A 19,533-nucleotide genomic window follows, 5' to 3' on the forward strand; every position below is an offset into this window, starting at 1 on the left:
GTCCTCTGCAAGCAGGAGTAACTCTGGGTCTTCCATTCCTGTGGCGGTCCTCATGAGAGCCAGTTTCATCATAACACTTGATGGTTTTTGTGACTGCACTTTAAGAAACATTCAAAGTTCTTGAAATGTTCTGGATTAACTGACCTTCATGTCTTAAAGTAATGATGGACTGTCGTTTCTCTTTGCTTATTTGAGCTGTTCTTGCCATAATATGGACTTGTCTTTTACCCAAATAGGCTATCTTCTGTATTCCACCCCTACCTTGTCACAACACAACTGATTGGCTCAAAAGCATTAAGGAAAGAAAATCCACAAATTAACTTTGAACAAGGCACACCTGTTCATTGAAATGCATTTCAGGTACTACCTCATGAAGCGGATTGAGAGAATGCTCAAAGTTGTAATCAAGGCAAGGTTGGCTATTTGAAGAATCTCAAACATATTTTCATTTGTTCAACACTTTTTTGTTACTACATGATTCCATGTGTTATTTCATAGTTTTGATGTAGTTACTATTATTATACAATGTAGAAAATAGTGAAAAAAAAACCCTGGAATGACTAGGTGTATCCAAACTTTTGATTGGTACTGTATGTACATTTGAAGTCGGAAGTTTACAATACACCTTAGCCAAATACATTTTAACTCAGTTTCACAATTCTTGACATTTAATCCTAGTAAGAATTCCTTGTCTTAGCCAGTTAAAAAATAAAGTGGTGGTCCTAAGAATGTGAAATGTCCAATAATAGGAGAGAGAATATTTCAGCTTTCATTTCTTCATTATCAATTCCCAATGGGTCAGAATTTTACATACCCTCAATTAGCATTTGGTAGCATTGCCTTTAATTGTTTTGGGTATCCTTCCACAAGCTTCCCACAATAAGTTGGGTGAATTTTGGCCCATTACTCCTGACAGAGCTGGTGTAACTGAGTCAGGTTTGTATGCCTCCTTGCTCACACACGCTTTTCCAGTTATGCTCACAAATACTCTCTAGGATTGAGTCAGGGCTTTGTGATGGCCACTCCAATACTTGACTTTGTTGTCCTTAAGCCATTTTGCCACAAATCTGAAGTATGCTTGGGTCATTGTCCATTTGGAAGACCCATTTGCGACCAAGCTTTAACTTCCTGACTGATGTCTTGAGATGTTGCTTCAATATTACACATCATTTCCTGCCTCATGATGCCATCTATTTGTGTGAAGTGCACCAGTCCCCTGCAGCAAAGCACCCCCACAACATGATACTGCCACCACCGTGCTTCAATTGGGATGGTGTCTTCAGCTTGCAAGACTCCCCCTTTTTCTTCCAAACATAACAATGTCATTATGGCCAAAACATTATATTGTTTCATCAGATCAGAGGACATTTCTCCAAAAAGTACGATCTTGTCCCCATGTGCAAACCGTATCTGGCTTTAATGGCGGTTTTGGAGCAGAGGCTTCTTCCTTGCTGACCTTCAGGTTGTCAATATAGACTGCTTGACTGTGGATATAGTACTTTTGTACCTGTTTCCTCCAGCATCTTCACAAGGTTCTTTGCTGTTGTTCGGGGATTATTTGCACTTTTTTCACCAAAGTACATTAATCTCTAGGAGACAGAACACAATCTCGTTCCTGAGCATATGACAGCTGCGTGTCCATGGTGTTTATTTTGCTACTATTTTGTACAGATGAACGTGTACCTTCAGGCGTTCGGAAAATGCTCCCAAGGATAACCAGAATTGTGGAGGTCTACAATATTTTCTGATTGGCTGATTCTTTTATTTTCCCATATCAAGCAAGAGGCACTGAGTTTGAAGGTAGCCTTGAATACATCCACAGGTACACCTCCAATTGACTCAAATTATGTCAATTAGCCTATCAGAACTTCTAAAGCCATGACATCATTTTCTGGAATTTTCCAAGCTGTTTCAAGCACAGTCAACTTAGTGATGTAAACTTCTGACCCACTGGAATTGTGATAGATAATTTCATTATAATACTGTCTAAACAATGTTGGAAAAATTACTTTGGTCATGCACATCTCTCTTCCTCTGCAGCAGAGGTAACTCTGGGTCTTCCATTCCTGTGGCGGTCCTCATGAGAGCCAGTTTCATCATAACACTTGATGGTTTTTGTGACTGCACTTTAAGAAACATTCAAAGTTCTTGAAATGTTCTGGATTAACTGACCTTCATGTCTTAAAGTAATGATGGACTGTCGTTTCTCTTTGCTTATTTGAGCTGTTCTTGCCATAATATGGACTTGGTCTTTTACCAAATAGGGCTATCTTTCTGTATTCCACCCCTACCTTGTCACAACACAACTGATTGGCTCAAAAGCATTAAGGAAAGAAATTCCACAAATTAACTTTGAACAAGGCACACCTGTTCATTGAAATGCATTTCAGGTGACTACCTCATGAAGCGGATTGAGAGAATGCTCAAAGTTGTAATCAAGGCAAAGGTTGGCTATTTGAAGAATCTCAAACATATTTTCATTTGTTCAACACTTTTTTGGTTACTACATGATTCCATGTGTTATTTCATAGTTTTGATGTAGTTACTATTATTATACAATGTAGAAAATAGTGAAAAGAAAAACCCTGGAATGACTAGGTGTATCCAAACTTTTGATTGGTACTGTATGTACATTTGAAGTCGGAAGTTTACATACACCTTAGCCAAATACATTTTAACTCAGTTTTTCACAATTCTTGACATTTAATCCTAGTAAGAATTCCTTGTCTTAGGCCAGTTAAAATAAAGTGGTGGTCCTAAGAATGTGAAATGTCCAAKTAATAGGAGAGAGAATGATTTATTTCAGCTTTCATTTCTTTCATCACATTCCCAATGGGTCAGAATTTTACATACCCTCAATTAGCATTTGGTAGCATTGCCTTTACATTGTTTTGGGTATCCTTCCACAAGCTTCCCACAATAAGTTGGGTGAATTTTGGCCCATTKCTCCTGACAGAGCTGGTGTAACTGAGTCAGGTTTGTATGCCTCCTTGCTCACACACGCTTTTTCCAGTTATGCTCACAAATACTCTCTAGGATTGAGGTCAGGGCTTTGTGATGGCCACTCCAGATACCTTGACTTTGTTGTCCTTAAGCCATTTTGCCACAAATCTGGAAGTATGCTGGGGGCATTGTCCATTTGGAAGACCCATTTTCGACCAAGCTTTAACTTCCTGACTGATGTCTTGAGATGTTGCTTCAATATATCCACATCATTTTCCTGCCTCATGATGCCATCTATTTTGTGAAGTGCACCAGTCCTCCTGCAGCAAAGCACCCCCACAACATGATGCTGCCACCACCGTGCTTCAAGGTTGGGATGGTGTTCTTCAGCTTGCAAGACCCCCTTTTTCTTCCAAACATAACAATGGTCATTATGGCCAAACAGTTATATTGTTTCATCAGATCAGAGGACATTTCTTCAAAAAGTACGATCTTTGTCCCCATGTGCAAACCGTAGTCTGGCTTTTTAATGGCGGTTTTGGAGCAGAGGCTTCTTCCTTGCTGACCTTCAGGTTGTCAATATAGGACTTGTTTTACTGTGGATATAGGTACTTTTGTACCTGTTTCCTCCAGCATCTTCACAAGGTTCTTTGCTGTTGTTCGGGGATTGATTTGCACTTTTTTCACCAAAGTACATTAATCTCTAGGAGACAGAACACATCTCGTTCCTGAGCAGTATGACAGCTGCGTGGTCCCATGGTGTTTATTCTTGCGTACTATTGTTTGTACAGATGAACGTGGTACCTTCAGGCGTTCGGAAAATGCTCCCAAGGATGAACCAGATTTGTGGAGGTCTACAATATTTTCTGAAGTCTTGGCTGATTTCTTTAGATTTTCCATGATATCAAGCAGAGAGGCACTGAGTTTGAAGGTAGGCCTTGAAATACATCCACAGGTACACCTCCCAATTGACTCAAATTATGTCAATTAGCCTATCAGAAGCTTCTAAAGCCATGACATCATTTTCTGGAATTTCCAAGCTGTTTCAAGCACAGTCAACTTAGTGGTATGTAAACTTCTGACCCACTGGAATTGTGATAGTGAATTATAACTGAATAAATCTGTCTAAACAAATGTTGGAAAAATTACTTGTGTCATGCACAAAGTAGATGTTCTAACCAACTTGCCAAAACTATAGTTTCACAAGAAATGTGTGGAGTGGTTGAAAAACAAGTTTTAATGACTCCAACCTAACTGTATATGTAAACTTCCGGCTTCAACTGTATGTATGTATGTATTTATGTATGTACGTACGTATATACACACTACTGTTCAATAGTTTGGGGTCACCTAGAAATGTCCTTGTTTTTGAAAGAAAAGCACAGTGCAGAGGCGACTCTGGGATGCTGGCCTTCTAGGCAGAGTTCCTCTGTCCAATGTCTGTGTTCTTTTGCCCATCTTAATCTTATTGGCCAGTCTGAGATAAGGCTTTTTCTTTGCAACTCTGCCTAGAAGGCCAGCATCCCGGAGTCACCTCTTCACTGTTGACGTTGAGACTGGTGTTTTGCGGGTACCATTTAATGAAGCTGCCAGTTGAGGACTTGTGAGGCGTCTGTTTCTCAAACTAGACACTCTAATGTACTTGTTCTCTTGCTCAGTTGTGCACCTGGGCCTCCCACTCCTRTTTCTATTCTGGTTAGAGCCAGTTTGCACTGTTCTGTGAAGGGAGTAGTACACAGCATTGTATGAGATCTTCAGTTTCTTGGCAATTTCTCTCATGGAATAGCCTTAATTTCTCAGAACAAGAATAGACTGACGAGTTTCAGAAGAAAGTTCTTTGTTTCGTTGTCATCGAACCCACAAATGCTGATGCTCCAGATACTCAACTAGTCTAAAGAAGGCCTGTTTATTGCATCATTAAATCAGCACAACAGTTTTCAGCTGTGCTAACATAACTGCAAAAGGTTTTTCAAATGATCAATTAGTCTTTTAAAATSAAAAACTTGGATTAGCTAACACAACGCGTCATTGGAACACAGGAGTGATGGTTGCTGATAATGGGCCTCTGTAAGCCTATGTAGATATTCAATTTTTGTTAAATCTGCCGRTTCCAGCTACAATAGTCATTTACAACATTAACAATGTCTGCACTGTATTTCTGATCAATTTGATTTTAAATGGACAAAAACAATGTGCTTTTCTTTAAAAAACAAGGACATTTCTATGTGACCCCAAACTTTTGAATGGTAGTGTGTGTAATGTATGTATGTGTGTATATATAAATAAATTGTACCCCTTTTTCAMCTTAAATGCTTTCAATAAGATTAAAAGTAGGCCCGAGGATGAGATTAATTGCAGTCATTTACCCTGTGTAGCTAAATGACAGGTCTATGAACAGTTCATACACAATTCAGGCTACCTTAGGGTTGTATAAAGTAGCAAGTGACTACTAAACTGAAATGTGTTGACTTGTCTGTTTGCTTGAAAGATAGATAAGCACAACAGAAAAAGAGGATTGGACCCAGGGAGAAGATCAGCCTCAGGAGAAATGAGCGTTTGTAAATGAGGTGTGACCTGAGGAACTTATTTAAGTAAGAGCTTATACTTACTATCATATAGGCTACTATCATATGTCAATATGGATTTAGTCATCAAAGCCTGTCGAGGCATGGTTGCATGTGACGCGTACAGTAATGGCGAATCGAGCCAACATTCATGATACCATGGCTGTGTCTGAAAACATTACTAGCCTTCAAATCATTGCTTATTCCAACCTTGTTTCCTTCATTTCTTGCCTTATATGATACTCAAATCTAATTGGAGGAGGATGTCGAGGGGAAGGAACTTGGATACTCTCCTGCAATGTGCCTTGAGGGGGAGGTGAGGAATTGGAGGAATGAGGATGAAGGAAGCAAGGACTAAATAGTGCACTATAGGCAACAGGGTGCCATTAAGGATGCACAATGGTTGAGTTCCTGCCAAAATAGATGCTCAGGCATTACATTGCGTCAACCAATGGTTGCATGCCACGTCATCAAAACCTGTTATTTGGCAGGGACTACAATTTGTAGATCAGTGATTCTACACCTCACTTTGCTCAAGCTGATCCTCTCCAACTGACTCGGGAAGTTGTAGCTAAAAATGGGTAAATTAGGTGCAATTAAACCAACCATCAAAGTATATTGTAGTGAATTCGGGGGTAGCCCTGACCGGGACTCGCTTGACAGTCGCTGGATTCYTGCTCGAGTCCTGGTCAGGACTTCACCCCAAATTCGCTACATTGGTGTCAGAAGTGTGAGGGCGCCATCCGAGAGGCATGTACACGTGACGAACTTGGTATAGACAAGCATGGGGAGTGGAAATACGCTCTCCCGACGGTCTGGAGTAATGTAGCGACCTTAATCCAATACCTAGCGAGCTCATCCGTCTCTGGACCCAGGTTAGAATCCCAGTTGGAGCTACCTCCCAAATTAGCTACAATGGTTGGTATCAGTGGCCATGTCCGAATACCCACACTAATGTACTACATACTTAAACTGCATACTATTTAGCACGTACCATTTAGTAAAAAGTATGCAGTATGCCACGGCCACAACGCAGTAGAAGCTCCTGATTGGCTGAGTAGGRGGGGCAGGGCCGAGTGCAGGTGAATTTTTCCAAATTCAACAGACATGCATCGCATAAACTAGCCTGATAACAGCTKATTTCCAATTWAATTAATTTCTCTCAAATTTGAATAGAATAGGAATGGCATTATAGGCCTACTCAGGCTGGTGATAGACCATATAGCCCATCTATCGTATTTCAAATGGACTGACAACATAGTTTGGTTCCATTTCAACATATTTATTAATGTAATCAAAGTGCTGTAGCATATATAAATGAAATAGCCTAGTACACACACCAAAACGTTTAAAATATTAAAATCAAAAGGCTATTGTACAGAAAAATMAGGACAGTTGGGTGCATTGCAAATTCAGAGCCACTGGACAACAACATACTAAAGCACTGATCATTGGGAACGAGATCAGAATGACTTAAGGCTTGATCCATCAATTAAATAATGAAATAGGTAGCCTAACCTACAAAACTAAAACACTCCATATGTTCAAATTAAAAGGCCTGATTAACATGACATAAGTAACGCAGCCACATCCCGAATCCCAGTGCCAACACATTCAAACACTGAGAAAACAGAAACCCACTTTGGGTAAAAATATGTAACCTACAATGCAATCAATACTCGTGATAATTTTAAAGAGAACAAAAGCTACTWAGCCTACATTTGAACACCATCGCAGAAGCTTCGGGCATCTTCGAAATTAAGTTGCCTAGTTTTATTGTTTGGCTACTTGAAGAGAACTAGGGCCCATCACTCGCAGACCACCTCTTCCAATGCATCGTGGAAAAGGGTGCATATAATTCTACTACATGAAGAGCCGAAATGACCAACATCCTACCATTTAAAYCATACTACATTTTAGAAATGTCACATACTATTAAACATTRTCTTATCGCATACTGAGAATGCGCCATGCGTGATTGAGTTGTTTCCTGCTATTCGTTGATTTCGGTAGCGCATCCCCATATCTAATTGATCAGCTGTTGTCAAAGCCGAAATTAGTATTACATCCAGGCATTTAAAGTATAGTCGATTTTCGAAATGTCACATTATTAAACTGCCTACTATTTAGGACGCAAGTATGGGTATTTGGACACAACCATTGATGCGACCCTTTAAACTTATTTGGGATCGGTGTCCCTTCCACAGGACGGTTGAGCTAACGTAGGCTAATGCGATTAGCATGTGGTTGTATGTAACAGGAACATTTCCCAGGACATAGACATATCTGATATTGGCAGAAAGATTAACAAGAATTTAAGTTAACTGCACTGTCCAATTTACAGTAGCTATTGCAGTGAAAGAATACCATGCTATTGTTTGAGGAGAGTGCACAATTTGAACATGAAAAGTTAATAATAAACAAATTAGGCACATTTGGGCAGTCTTGATACAAGAATCTGAACAGAAATGCAACGGTTCATTGGATCAGTCTAAAACTTTACACACACTAATGCCATCTAGTGGCCAAAATCTAAATTGCACCTGGGCTGGAATAATACATTACGGCCTCTCTCTTGCATTTCAAAGATGGCTCAAAAATAATACAAAATAATGTTGTTTTTTTTGTATGATCTTTTACCAGATCTATCGTTTTATATTCTACTACATTCCTTTCACATTTCCATAAACGTCAAAGTATTTCCTTTCAAATGGTACCAAGAATATGCATATCCTTGCTTCAGGGCCTGAGCTACAGGCAGATTTGAGTATGACATTTTAYGCAAAAATGTATAAAAAGGGGCTAATCCTTAAGAGGTTTTAACAGCCCCTATTTGACTCATTTTCAGCTACAACTTCGAGTCGACTGGAGAAGATCAACTTGAGAAGTGAGGTGTAGAATCACTGATCTAGAAATAGTATTCCCTGCCAAATAATAGGTTTAGTGTGATAAAGATTTGCAGAGCTACGTCTCCCCTGGCTCAGGCGATCCCCCTAACAAACACACACCCACAACCAGGCATGCATTGATTGATTGAGTGATTGGATTAATCTCTTCAGTAGGTCCTATGATTGAGTGTAGTCTGGCCCAGGAGTGTGAAGGTGAACGGAAAGGCACTGGAGCGACGAACAGCCCTTGCCGTCTCTGCCTGGCCAGTTCTCCTCCCTCAACCTGGATCCTCTGCCTCTAACCCTGTTACGGGGGCTGAGTTACTGGCGCTCTTCCATGCAGTCCCTAGGAGGGGTGCGTCACTTGAGTGGGTTGAGTCACTGACGTGATCTTCCTGTCCAGGTTGGCACACCCCCTTGGGTTCATGCCATGGGGGAGGTCTTCGTGGGCTATACTCGGCCTTATCTCAGGGTAGGAAGTTGGTGGTTTGAAGATATCCCTCTAGTGGTGTGGGGGCTGTGCTTTGGCAAAGTGGGTGGGGTTATATCCTGCCTGGTTGGCCCTGTCCGAGAGTAWCATCGGACGGGGACACAGTGTCTCCCGACCCCTCCGGTCTCAGCCTCCAGAATTTATGCTGTAATAGTTTGTGTTGGGGTGCTAGGATCAGTCTGTTATATCTGGAGTATTTTTCCTGTCTTATCCGGTGTCCTGTGAATTTAAGTATGCTCCCTCGAACTCTCTCGGAGAACCTGAGCTCTAGMACCATGCCTCWGGACTACCTGARCTGATGACTCCATGCTGTCCCCAGTCCAGCTGGTCGTGRTGTTGCTCCAGTTTCAACAGTTCTGCCTGCAGCTATGGAACCCTGACCTATTCACCGGAAGTGCTACCTTGTCCCGGACCTTCTGTCTCTAACTCTGAATGATCGGCTATGAAAAGCCAACTGACATTTACTCCAGAGTAGAGGTCGACCGATTATGATTTTTCAACGCCGATACCGATTAATCTGACAATTGTTTTTATTCTTTTATTTGTAATAATGACAATTACAACAATACTGAATGAACACTTATTTTAACTTAATATAATACATTAATAATATCAATTTAACCTCAAATAAATAATGAAACGTGTTCAATTTGGTTTAAATAAAGCTAAAACAAAGTGTTGGAGTAGAAAGTAAAAGTGCAATATGTGCCATGTAAAAAAGGTAACGTTTAAGTTCCTTGCTCAGAACATATGAAAGCTGGTGGTTCTTTTTAACATGAGTCTTCAATATTCCCAGGTAAGAAGTTTAAGGTTGTAGTTATTATAGGAATTATAGGACTATTTCTCTCTATTCGATTTGTATTTCATATACCTTTGACTATTGGATGTTCTGATAGGCACTTTAGTATTGCCAGTGTAACAGTATAGCTTCCATCCCTCTCCTCCATCCTACCTGGGCTTGAACCAGGAACACATCGACAACAGCCACCCTCGAAGCAGCGTTACCCATGCAGAGCAAGGGGAACAACCACTCCAAGTCTCAGAGCGAGTGACATTTGAAACGCTATTAGCGCGCACCCCGCTAACTAGCTAGCCATTTCACAATGGTTACACCAGCCTAATCTCGGGAGTTGATAGGCTTGAAGTCATAAACAGCGCAATGCTTACGAGCTTGCTGATGCCTACCATCGCTCAGTCAGACCGCTCTATCAAATATCAAATCATAGACTTAATTATAACATAATAACACACAGAAATACGAGCCTTAGGTCATTAATATGGTCGAATCCGGAAACTATCATTTCGGAAACAAAACGTTTATTCTTTCAGAGAAATACGGAACCGTTCCGTATTTWATCTAACGGGTGGCAACCCTAAGTATAAATATTGCTGTTACATTGAAGGTTGTGCAATGTTATGTCATAATTATGTACAATTCTGGCAAATTAATTATGGCCTTTGTTAGGAATAAATGGACTTCACACAGTTCGCAATGAGCCAGGTGGCCCAAACTGCTGCATATACCCTGACTGCTTGCACGGAACGCAAGAGAGGTGACACAATCTCCCTAGTTATAAGAAATTAATGTTAGCAGGCAATATTAACTAAATATGCAGGTTTAAAAATATGTACTTGTGTATTGATTTTAAAGAAATGTTTATGGTTAGGTACATGGTGCAACGACAGTGCTTTTTTCGCAAATGCGCTTGTTAAATCATCACCCGTTTGTCGAAGTAGGCTGTGAGTCGATGAGAAATTAACAGGCACCGCATTGATTATATGCAACGCAGGACACGCTAGATAAACTAGTAATATCATCAACCATGTGTAGTTAACTAGTGATTATGTTAAGATTGATTGTTTTTTTATAAGATAAGTTTAAATGCTAGCTAGCAACTTACTGCCCTCACGTAACAGGTAGTCAGCCTGCCACGCAGGCTCCTCGTGGAGTGCAATGTAAGGCAGGTGGTTAGAGCGTTGGATTAGTAACCAGAAGGTTGCTAAAACAAATCCCCGAGCTGACAAGGTAAAAATCTGTTGTTATGCCCCTGAACGAGGCAGTTAATCCACTGTTCCTAGGCTGTCATTGAAAATAAAAATGTGTTTTTAACTGACTTGCCTAGTTAAATAAAAGGTGTTAAAACATTTTTTTAAATAATAATAATATATATTTTTTAAATAATAAAACATCGGCAAATCGGTGTCCGATTTTCTACATGCAGCAACACTTGGGGATAATGCTGAAAATACCAGTAAAAGCACAGCTCTACATGTGGCTAGCTCAGTGTTTCCCAAACTCGGTCAAATCAAATCAAATTGTATTTGTCACATACACATGGTTAGCAGATGTTAATGCGAGTGTAGCGAAATGCTTGTGCTTCTAGTTCCGACAATGCAGTAATAACCAACAAGTAATCTAACCTAACAATTCCACAACCACTACCTTATACACACAAGTGTAAAGGGATAAAGAATATGTACATAAAGATATATGAATGAGTGATGGTACAGAACGGCATAGGCAAGATGCAGTAGATGGTATAGTGTACAGTCTATACATATGAGATGAGTAATGTAGGGTATGTAAACATAAAGTGGCATAGTTTAAAGTGGCTAGTGATACATGTATTACATAAAGATGGCAAGATGCAGTAGATGATATACAGTACAGTATATACATATGAGATGAGTAATGTAGGGTATGTAAACATTATATTAAGTGGCATTGTTTAAAGTGGCTAGTGATACATTTTTACATAATTTCCATCAATTCCCATTATTAAAGTGGCTGGATTGATGTCAGTATGTTGCACGGCCACTAAATGTTAGGTGGCTGTTTTAACAGTCTGATGGCCTTGAGATAGAATTGCTTTTTCAGTCTCTCGGTCCCTGCTTTGATGCACCTGTACTGACCTCGCCTTCTGGATGATAGCGGGTGAACAGGCAGTGCTCGGGTGGTTGTTGTCCTTGATGATCTTATGGCCTTCCTTGACATCGGTGGTGTAGGTGTCCTGGAGGGCAGGTAGTTTGCCCCCGTGATGCGTTCTGCAGACCTCACTACCCTCTGGAGAGCCTTACGGTTGTGGGCGGAGCAGTTGCGTACCAGCGGTGATACAGCCCGACAGGATGCTTCTCGATTGTGCATCTGTAGAAGTTTGTGAGTGCTTTTGGTGACAAGCCGAATTTCTTCAGCCCCTGAGGTTGAAGAGGCGCCGCTGCGCCTTCTTCACAACGCTGTCTGTGTGGGTGAACCAATTCAGTTTGTCCGTGATGTGTACACCGAGGAACTTTTAACGTTTCCCGTGTGCTCATTGCGTAGAGCATAGCGCCTGCAACGCCCAGGGTGTGGGTTCATTCCCCACGGGGGACCAGGATGAATATAGTATGAACTTCCAATTGTAAGTCGCTCTGGAGAAGAGCGTTCTGCTTAAATGCACTTAATGTTAAATGTAATGTAAATGTCCACCTTCTCCACTACTGCCCGTCATGTGATGGGGGCTGCTCCCTCATGTGTTTCCTGAAGTCCACAATCATCTCCTTGTTTTTGTTGACGTAGTGCTGAAGTTTTTCTAACACCAACACTCCGAGGGCCCTCACCTCCTCCCTGTAGGCCGTCTCGTCGTTGTTGGTAATCAGCCTACACTGTAGTGTGTCTCGCAAACTTGATGATTGAGTTGGAGGCGCTGCATGCCAGCAGTCGTGGGTGAACAGGGAGTACGGAGAGGGCTCAGAACGCACCCTGTGGGGCCCGGTGTTGAGGATCACAGCGGGGTGGAGATGTTGTTACCTACCCTCACCACCTGGGGGCGGCCCGTCAGGAAAGTCCAGGACCCAGTTGCACAGGGCGGGTCGAGACCCAGGGGTCTCGAGCCTTGATGACGAGTTTGGAGGGACTATGTGTTAAATGCCTGAGCTGTAGTCGATGAACAAGCATTCTCACATAGGTATTTCCTCTTGTCCAGATGGGTTAGGGCAGTGTGCAAGTGTGGTTTGCGATTGCGTCGTCTGTGGACCTATTGGGTCGGTAAGCAAATTGGACGTGGGTCTAGGGTGTCAGGTAGGGTGGAGGTGATATGGTCCTTGACTAGTCTCCTCAAAGCCACTTCATGATGACGCGAAGTGAGCTAGCTACGGAGCGGTAGTCGTTTAGCTCAGTTACCTTAGCTTTCTGGCAATAGGAACAGATGGTGCGCCCCTCTTGAAGCATGTGGGAACAGCAGACTGGGATAAGGATTTATGAATATGTCACTTAAACACACCAGCCAGCTGGGTCTGCCGCATGCCCCTCTTGTGTGAGGACGCGGCCCTGGGAATGCCGTCTGGGGCCCGCCAGCCCCCCCCCCCCAATTGGCCCGACGGCATTGCTTAACCGCCGTTTAAAGTGAGAGCTCTCTGCTTGTTACTCCATATACAGAGCATTCCGTGCAGACCCCAGTGCGTCAGGCTGAAGGGAGCCCCAAGTTTTAATGGTGGTATGCTAGAGGAGCCAGCTAAGTCCAAGTGTGACCTGTTATTGTAACAAAAAAGTTATTTAGTCTGTCTGACGAGCAAGACTCCTAGGTCCGCGCAACCGTCGCGGCTGCGAATTTACTTTTTGTTTAATTCCAGTGACTTGACTACGTTAGACCCTGCCACAACCTCGTGGGTCTGCCAGCCTGCTTGAATTGCGACTTCTACTTTTGTCTCTATACTCGGGACTTTTGAGTTCTTGTGATTGACTTGCGGAGGGAATAGCTACATAGTGTTGTATTTCGGTCATGTTTTCCGTCACCTTGCCTGGTTGTAAAAGCAGTGGTTCGCATGCTTTTAGTTCCTGCCGAATGACCTGCCATCAAGTCCATGGTTTCTGGTTGGGAATGTTTTAATCGTTGCTGTGGGGTACGACCATCGGTCAATGCACTTTCTAATGAAGCTCGCCTCACGCGAATCAGCCGTATTCGTCAATGTTGGTGTTGGACCGCAATGCGCGGAACATCATGCCAATCCAGCGTGATTAAGCAGTCTGAAAGCGTGGAATCAGATTGGTCGGACCAGCGTGTGAACAGACCCTGCAGCTTGCTGTTTTTAGTTTTGCTGTTTGTAGGCTGGAAGCAACAAAATGAGTCGTGGTCAGCTTTTCCGACAGGAGGCGGGGAGGGCCTTATTATGCGTCGGCGGAAGTTAATAGTATAGGACATATGATCCAGTTTTTACAGGCCTGCCGTAGCACAATCGATATGCTGATAGATTTGGGAGTTTTGTTTTCACGATTAGCCTTGTTAAAATCCCCGCGTACGATGAATCAGCTCAGGGTGTGTGGTTCCCAGTTTCATACAAGAGTCAGATAAGTTCGTTAGGCCATCGATGGGTCCTGCTTGGGGGGGAATAATACGGCTGTTGATTATAATCGAAGAGAATTCCCTTGGTAGATAATGCGCGCGTTCGGGTTTGATTGTGAGGAATTTCTAGAGGCAGGTGAACAGAAGGACTTGATTTTCCTGTATGTTGTTATGATCACACCCCGTCTGTTGATTCATAAGGCATTACACCCCCGCCCCTCTCTCTACCACGAAAAGAGTGCTTGGTTTGTCGCGCCCCCCCGATGCGTTGAAGAAACCAGCTGGCTGGCAACGACTCCGTTGAGCGTCTATCTCGAGTGAGCCATGTTTCCCGTGAAGCAAAAGACCCGTTACAATCCCTGATGTCTCTCTGGAATTTACCCTTGCCCTCGGATTTCATCAACCTTATTGTCAAGAGACTGGACATTGGCGAGTAGTATGCTAGGGAGTGGAGCGCGATGTGCCCGTCTCCGAAGCCTGACCAGGAGACCGCTTCATTTGCCCCTTTTACGGCGTCGTTGTTTAGGGTCACCGGCTGGGATCAGATCCATTGTATTGGGTGGAAGGCAAAACACAGGATCCGCTTCGGGAGAGTCATATTCCTGGTTGTAACGATGGTGAGTTGACGTTGCTCTTATATTCAGTAGTTCCTCCCGGCTGTATGTAATGAAACCTAAGATTACCTGGTGTACCAATGTAAGGAATAACACATAAAAAAACTAAATACTGCATAGTTTCCTAGGAACGCGAAGCGAGGCGACCATCTCGGTCGGCGTCCTCAGGACCCCAAGGGGTGCACGTTTTGGATTTTGCCCTAGCACTACAAGCCTGATTCAAATAATCAACTAATCAAGCTTTGATTATTTGAATCAAAAACCAAAACGTGCACCCCTTGGGGTCCCCAGGACCGAGCTTGGGCAACGCAMGGTTAGCTGATATGTTACATACCTAAACAGGCGTTGTAAGATCGAGCATGCACCTGCAATGTAGTCAGGCAGGATCTCTGCCACTGACTTCCTGGGCCTTGAATGAGGCTTATTTTTAGGTGTGTGTAGTGTTGATAAAGCACACCACACAGACCTGGCTGTCAGACTGCATCAGTTAATGAATCACTGATAGACTTTATACCTTTGCTTTAAAAACAGCTGAGCTCTCTACTATGCACTCAGACATTTTATGGCTTTGACATTTGCATTGAGATTGGCTTTGACCAGTTACTTTTCAGTAACATAAAGTAGGTCATATGATTCATATTGTTGGCATAGGTCCATCTGTGGCCTTTATAGGCTTCATCTGCCCAGGTTACAAGCCAGTCTGTCCCTATATAAACATTGTCCCCGTTTCCCTTCCTTCCTGCTTGAAATTGCTGATCTGATACAGTATGATTGCTGAAAGCAATGGGATTTCACCTATCCACTAATTTTACAGATCAGTGATTACCTCAAGGACACATTGAAGGTATTAAAATATGGCTTGTGTGTCTCGTGAACACACTGGGGTTCTGAGTGACCATAATAGATAGGAGAATGGAATTCAGGAGTGATCCTCTGCTCATGCCTGCTATGCTTTTGGAGAGTTGCTGTTTGAAAGCACAGAAAGAGAAAGTAGATTGAGACAATGAAAGCGAGGGAGAGAATGTGAGAAAGAGCGGGAAGTGGGTGGGGCAGATTCAGTCCACAGAGGCAGTCTGTCAATTCAAGCCTGTTCCTGGCCTAGAGGGCAGAGGGCAGAGCTGAGAGATTCACTGAAGTGCTGGAGCCGCATTTGAACTTTCTTCTTGTAGTCACTATAAGTAACTCAGCTTGTCTATTTGGTGCATTAGTCAATTCTCTTCCCAGTTAATATTTGTAGAAATTCTCAGATGGTCCTTGGAATTAGCTGTTATTTATGATAATAAACTTTCATTAATTGAAAAAACACTAAAATTAAGTGATAATGCCATGGCATGGGTTTTAGTTTGTCGAGGGCCAATATATCAACCAAACACTGGCTTCGAGGGCATTATCACTTTCATACAATGGGTTACCACCATATTCAAATTATGATTGACATATTTTCATTAAAYAAATATTATTTTGAGGAATTTTTCATACTATTTCATCCTACCACAAGATATAGTCCTGACACAAATCTAGGSTTGCTACCCAYGCCGGCTGGTCGTTCGTTCTATTGGTTCTGTTGCCAGAGATGCGACCCAGTCATTCAGTCTTTTTGTTCTGCATCTATGTACGTGACCCAGTTGTTCGTTCTAAACGTTCCGTTGCCATAATGGCTGGCAACGTTCTTATCCCCTGCTTGCTAGCTAGCCAACTAAGGCTAACTTACATTCACGTTAAAAAAAAGTGCAGTCAGAATAACAGCAAAGCAGCTGCATTTGCATTTGTTTAAGCGGTTTTCTGGTGACATTTGGATACATCCATAACAATGAGGGGCGAATTTGCCTGGCATAGAAAATGTACTCACTCGTCACTGCTGTTCAGAGGAGCTAGCCAACAACACAGCTAACACAATCACTTCAAACTGAAGCTGGAAAGACTGAAAACTAGCTGCACTTCGTTTCATTTGACCTTTTTTCAAGTTACATTATATATCCATAAAAATGGATTATACAAATCTCCGCTGTTGAAAACGAAATGTTAGTCTTAAAGAAATGTGAGATAATGTCTAGATGCTTTTTATAGCTGATGAGACAGTGGACTGAGCAGTAAGATGGTACAGACTAAATAGGCATTTTAACATCCTAGATTTAGCCGGTGGTAACTTGTGGAATAGACACCGGCTGGAAAGCMGTTTTAACCAATCAGCATTCAGGATTAGACCCACCCATTGTATAATACTACACCATTTAAGAGTACTTGTTAGACCTACTCTGGGAAGAATCCCTTCAGCAACCAGTACCCCAAAACTCTGAGTGCAGGTTATTCACTGTGACGTTTTGTGCTCGACCAGTGGTCCCCTGTCCCCAGACTATAGTGCACCTATACGCGTACCTTACTTTGGCCTTCCTTCACTGTTGTCAAAAAACTGAACCTAAACCTCATTCAGATTCTGTGCATTTGGAAAGGTTTTCATTACCCAAAAGTAAAAAAWMTATATATTTTTAAAGTGGAAAGGTTAGTGAAGGTTTTCTATCATAACTTTCAGCAGATGAAAGTATTGGCCACACACACTAGCACCTTTACAGTAACTGCAGTCAACTGTGGTATTTTGGATGCATTATTTGAATCATACTGCACTCAAACGGATGTTATACTACAAGTTTCTTTTCATAAGGGTGAATTCAACAACCCAACAATTATTCATGTTGCATTGGAGGACACCCTGGTGAATATATCATACACATTCCACACATTACAGCTCATCTTGATCAAACAGGTGTGAGCATTCGAGTACAATTCTTCAGTCACATCACAGCACGTGCTACTACTACAAAAAGGGCCACGACCTCTCACAAAACACTTCATACTATTTTGATTAGGTCATGGATTACAGCACATAATCCTTTCCCAGTAAACCATTTGACGCCCTGAGAGTAATAAAGTGGCTGCATGTGTACAGGACATTGCGCACGCATTGGTTACACTAGCGAGGTACATGCACATAAAGTTTGGATTCCTATTATACTTGCATAACTGTGCAATGTTACTCATCTTCATTTCCTCCTTGATACAATTGCTTGTGATTAGGCCTTTTCAACTTCCGACTTCTCAACCCCAGATCCACAGACACRAATCTCACACTGCATGTTACATTGACCCATTTCATGCATCGGACGCCAAACGAGCCTGTAGCTGTTTGTCACAGATTTTCATCAAACATGGTTTTAGATACACATAATATTTAATTAGATTATTAGAGGGAACATACCCCAATGTACTGATGAAGCCATTGACAGTGCCTTCTGCGTACAGCGACACAATGTCTCCAATATGAAGAAAACTAGATCTGTTGTCTGACATTTTCGCTTAATTCTGTCCAAAAGTCGTCTTTCCAGGGACATACAGCCGTCTTGGTTTGATTAAGTTATCCCTCTGACACGTTACAATGTATCTTGGCAACAATCCTGCGTATCACTCGTCAAATTGCGAACAACACCGCCCAGAAACGAGACATGTTTTCCCGTTTTTACCAGTCAAAATTACAAAAAGACGACAAAGGAAAAACTTGGAGTTACTGTAAACAAACTGCCGATTTAGTTTATGAACCCAACTTCTTCCCGTGTTCAGACAGCATAATGTTCTCTCTTTCACATCAACTTTAGGGGAGGAGACTGGTTCTGTTGGAGGCGCAGATACAGAACCAGTCAGCCTATCCCGTCTAATGTTGGCCTACTCATATCCAAATGCTTTGAGAAGCAATGGATGTACAATTCTGCTATGTAAGTGCGTACATGAGTAGACACAGCAATCAATTCTATAATTGAACATTTCCTGGCTATTTCTTGCAAACTTGCTCTGTAATGAGATAAATTAGTGGACATCAATGGCCTGGAGTTCCGGGTTATGCAATGGTGTGCTTGTGCGTGGGTATGTGTGTGTGTGTGTGTTGCCGCGTTCAAAACAACTGGGAACTCGGAAATCTCCGACTTCAGTCCGTTCAAGACAACTGGGAATAAAACAAGTTCCGATAGGGAACTCGGGCCTCTTTGAAGATTTCCGACTTTCCGACCTGAAGATCACTGACGTCATGATTTAACCTCGTATTTTTCCAAGTTCACAGTTGTCTTGAAAGCACCATAAACCAAATCAAGTCAAATCAAATTGTATTAGTCACATGCGTCGAATACAACAACAGGTGAAGACCTCACAGTGAAATGCTTACTTACGAGCCCCTAACCAACAACGGAGTTAAAAGTTAAAAGTAAAATCAATTTGAATAAGAATAAGAAATAAAAGTAACAAGTAATTAAAGCAGCAGTAAAATAACAATAGCAAGACTATATACAGGCGGTACTGGTACAGAGTCAATGTGCGGGGCACCGGTTTGTTGAGGTAATTGAGGTAATGTGTACATGTAGGTAGAGTTATTAAAGTGACTATGCATAGATGATAACAACAGAGAGTAAGCCGGGTAAGGGGGGGGGGGGGGGGGGGGGGGCAATGCAAAGGTCTGGGTAGCCATTTGGATTAGATGTTCAGGAAGTCTTATGGCTTGGGGATAGAAGCTGTTTAGAAGCCTCTTGGACCTAGACTTGGCACTCCGGTACTGCTTTCCGTGCGGTAGCAGAGAGAACAGTCTATGACTAGGGTGGCTGGAGTCTTTGACAATTTTTGGGCATTCCTCTGACACGCCTGGTATAGAGGTCCTGGATGGRAGGAAGCTTTGCCCCA

The 19,533-nt window shown here is 42.3% G+C and overlaps 1 protein-coding gene across 1 annotated transcript in view; it reads right to left on the reverse strand.

Annotated features, from left to right (window-relative positions):
• The window catches only part of LOC111960994 (inositol 1,4,5-trisphosphate-gated calcium channel ITPR2-like), a 162,637-nt gene extending 144,127 nt beyond the window's left edge, over positions 1-18,510 (reverse strand). The window contains exon 1 of the mRNA XM_070443090.1: positions 18,071-18,510. Within this exon, the coding sequence (XP_070299191.1) occupies positions 18,071-18,162 (92 nt within the window). The 5' untranslated portion in view covers positions 18,163-18,510. The remainder of the gene's footprint in view (positions 1-18,070) is intronic.
• Positions 18,511-19,533: the final 1,023 nt, after the last annotated feature.

This window comes from Salvelinus sp. IW2-2015, linkage group LG4q.1:29, assembly GCF_002910315.2.
Source record: "Salvelinus sp. IW2-2015 linkage group LG4q.1:29, ASM291031v2, whole genome shotgun sequence".
Classification (NCBI taxonomy): domain Eukaryota; kingdom Metazoa; phylum Chordata; class Actinopteri; order Salmoniformes; family Salmonidae; genus Salvelinus; species Salvelinus sp. IW2-2015.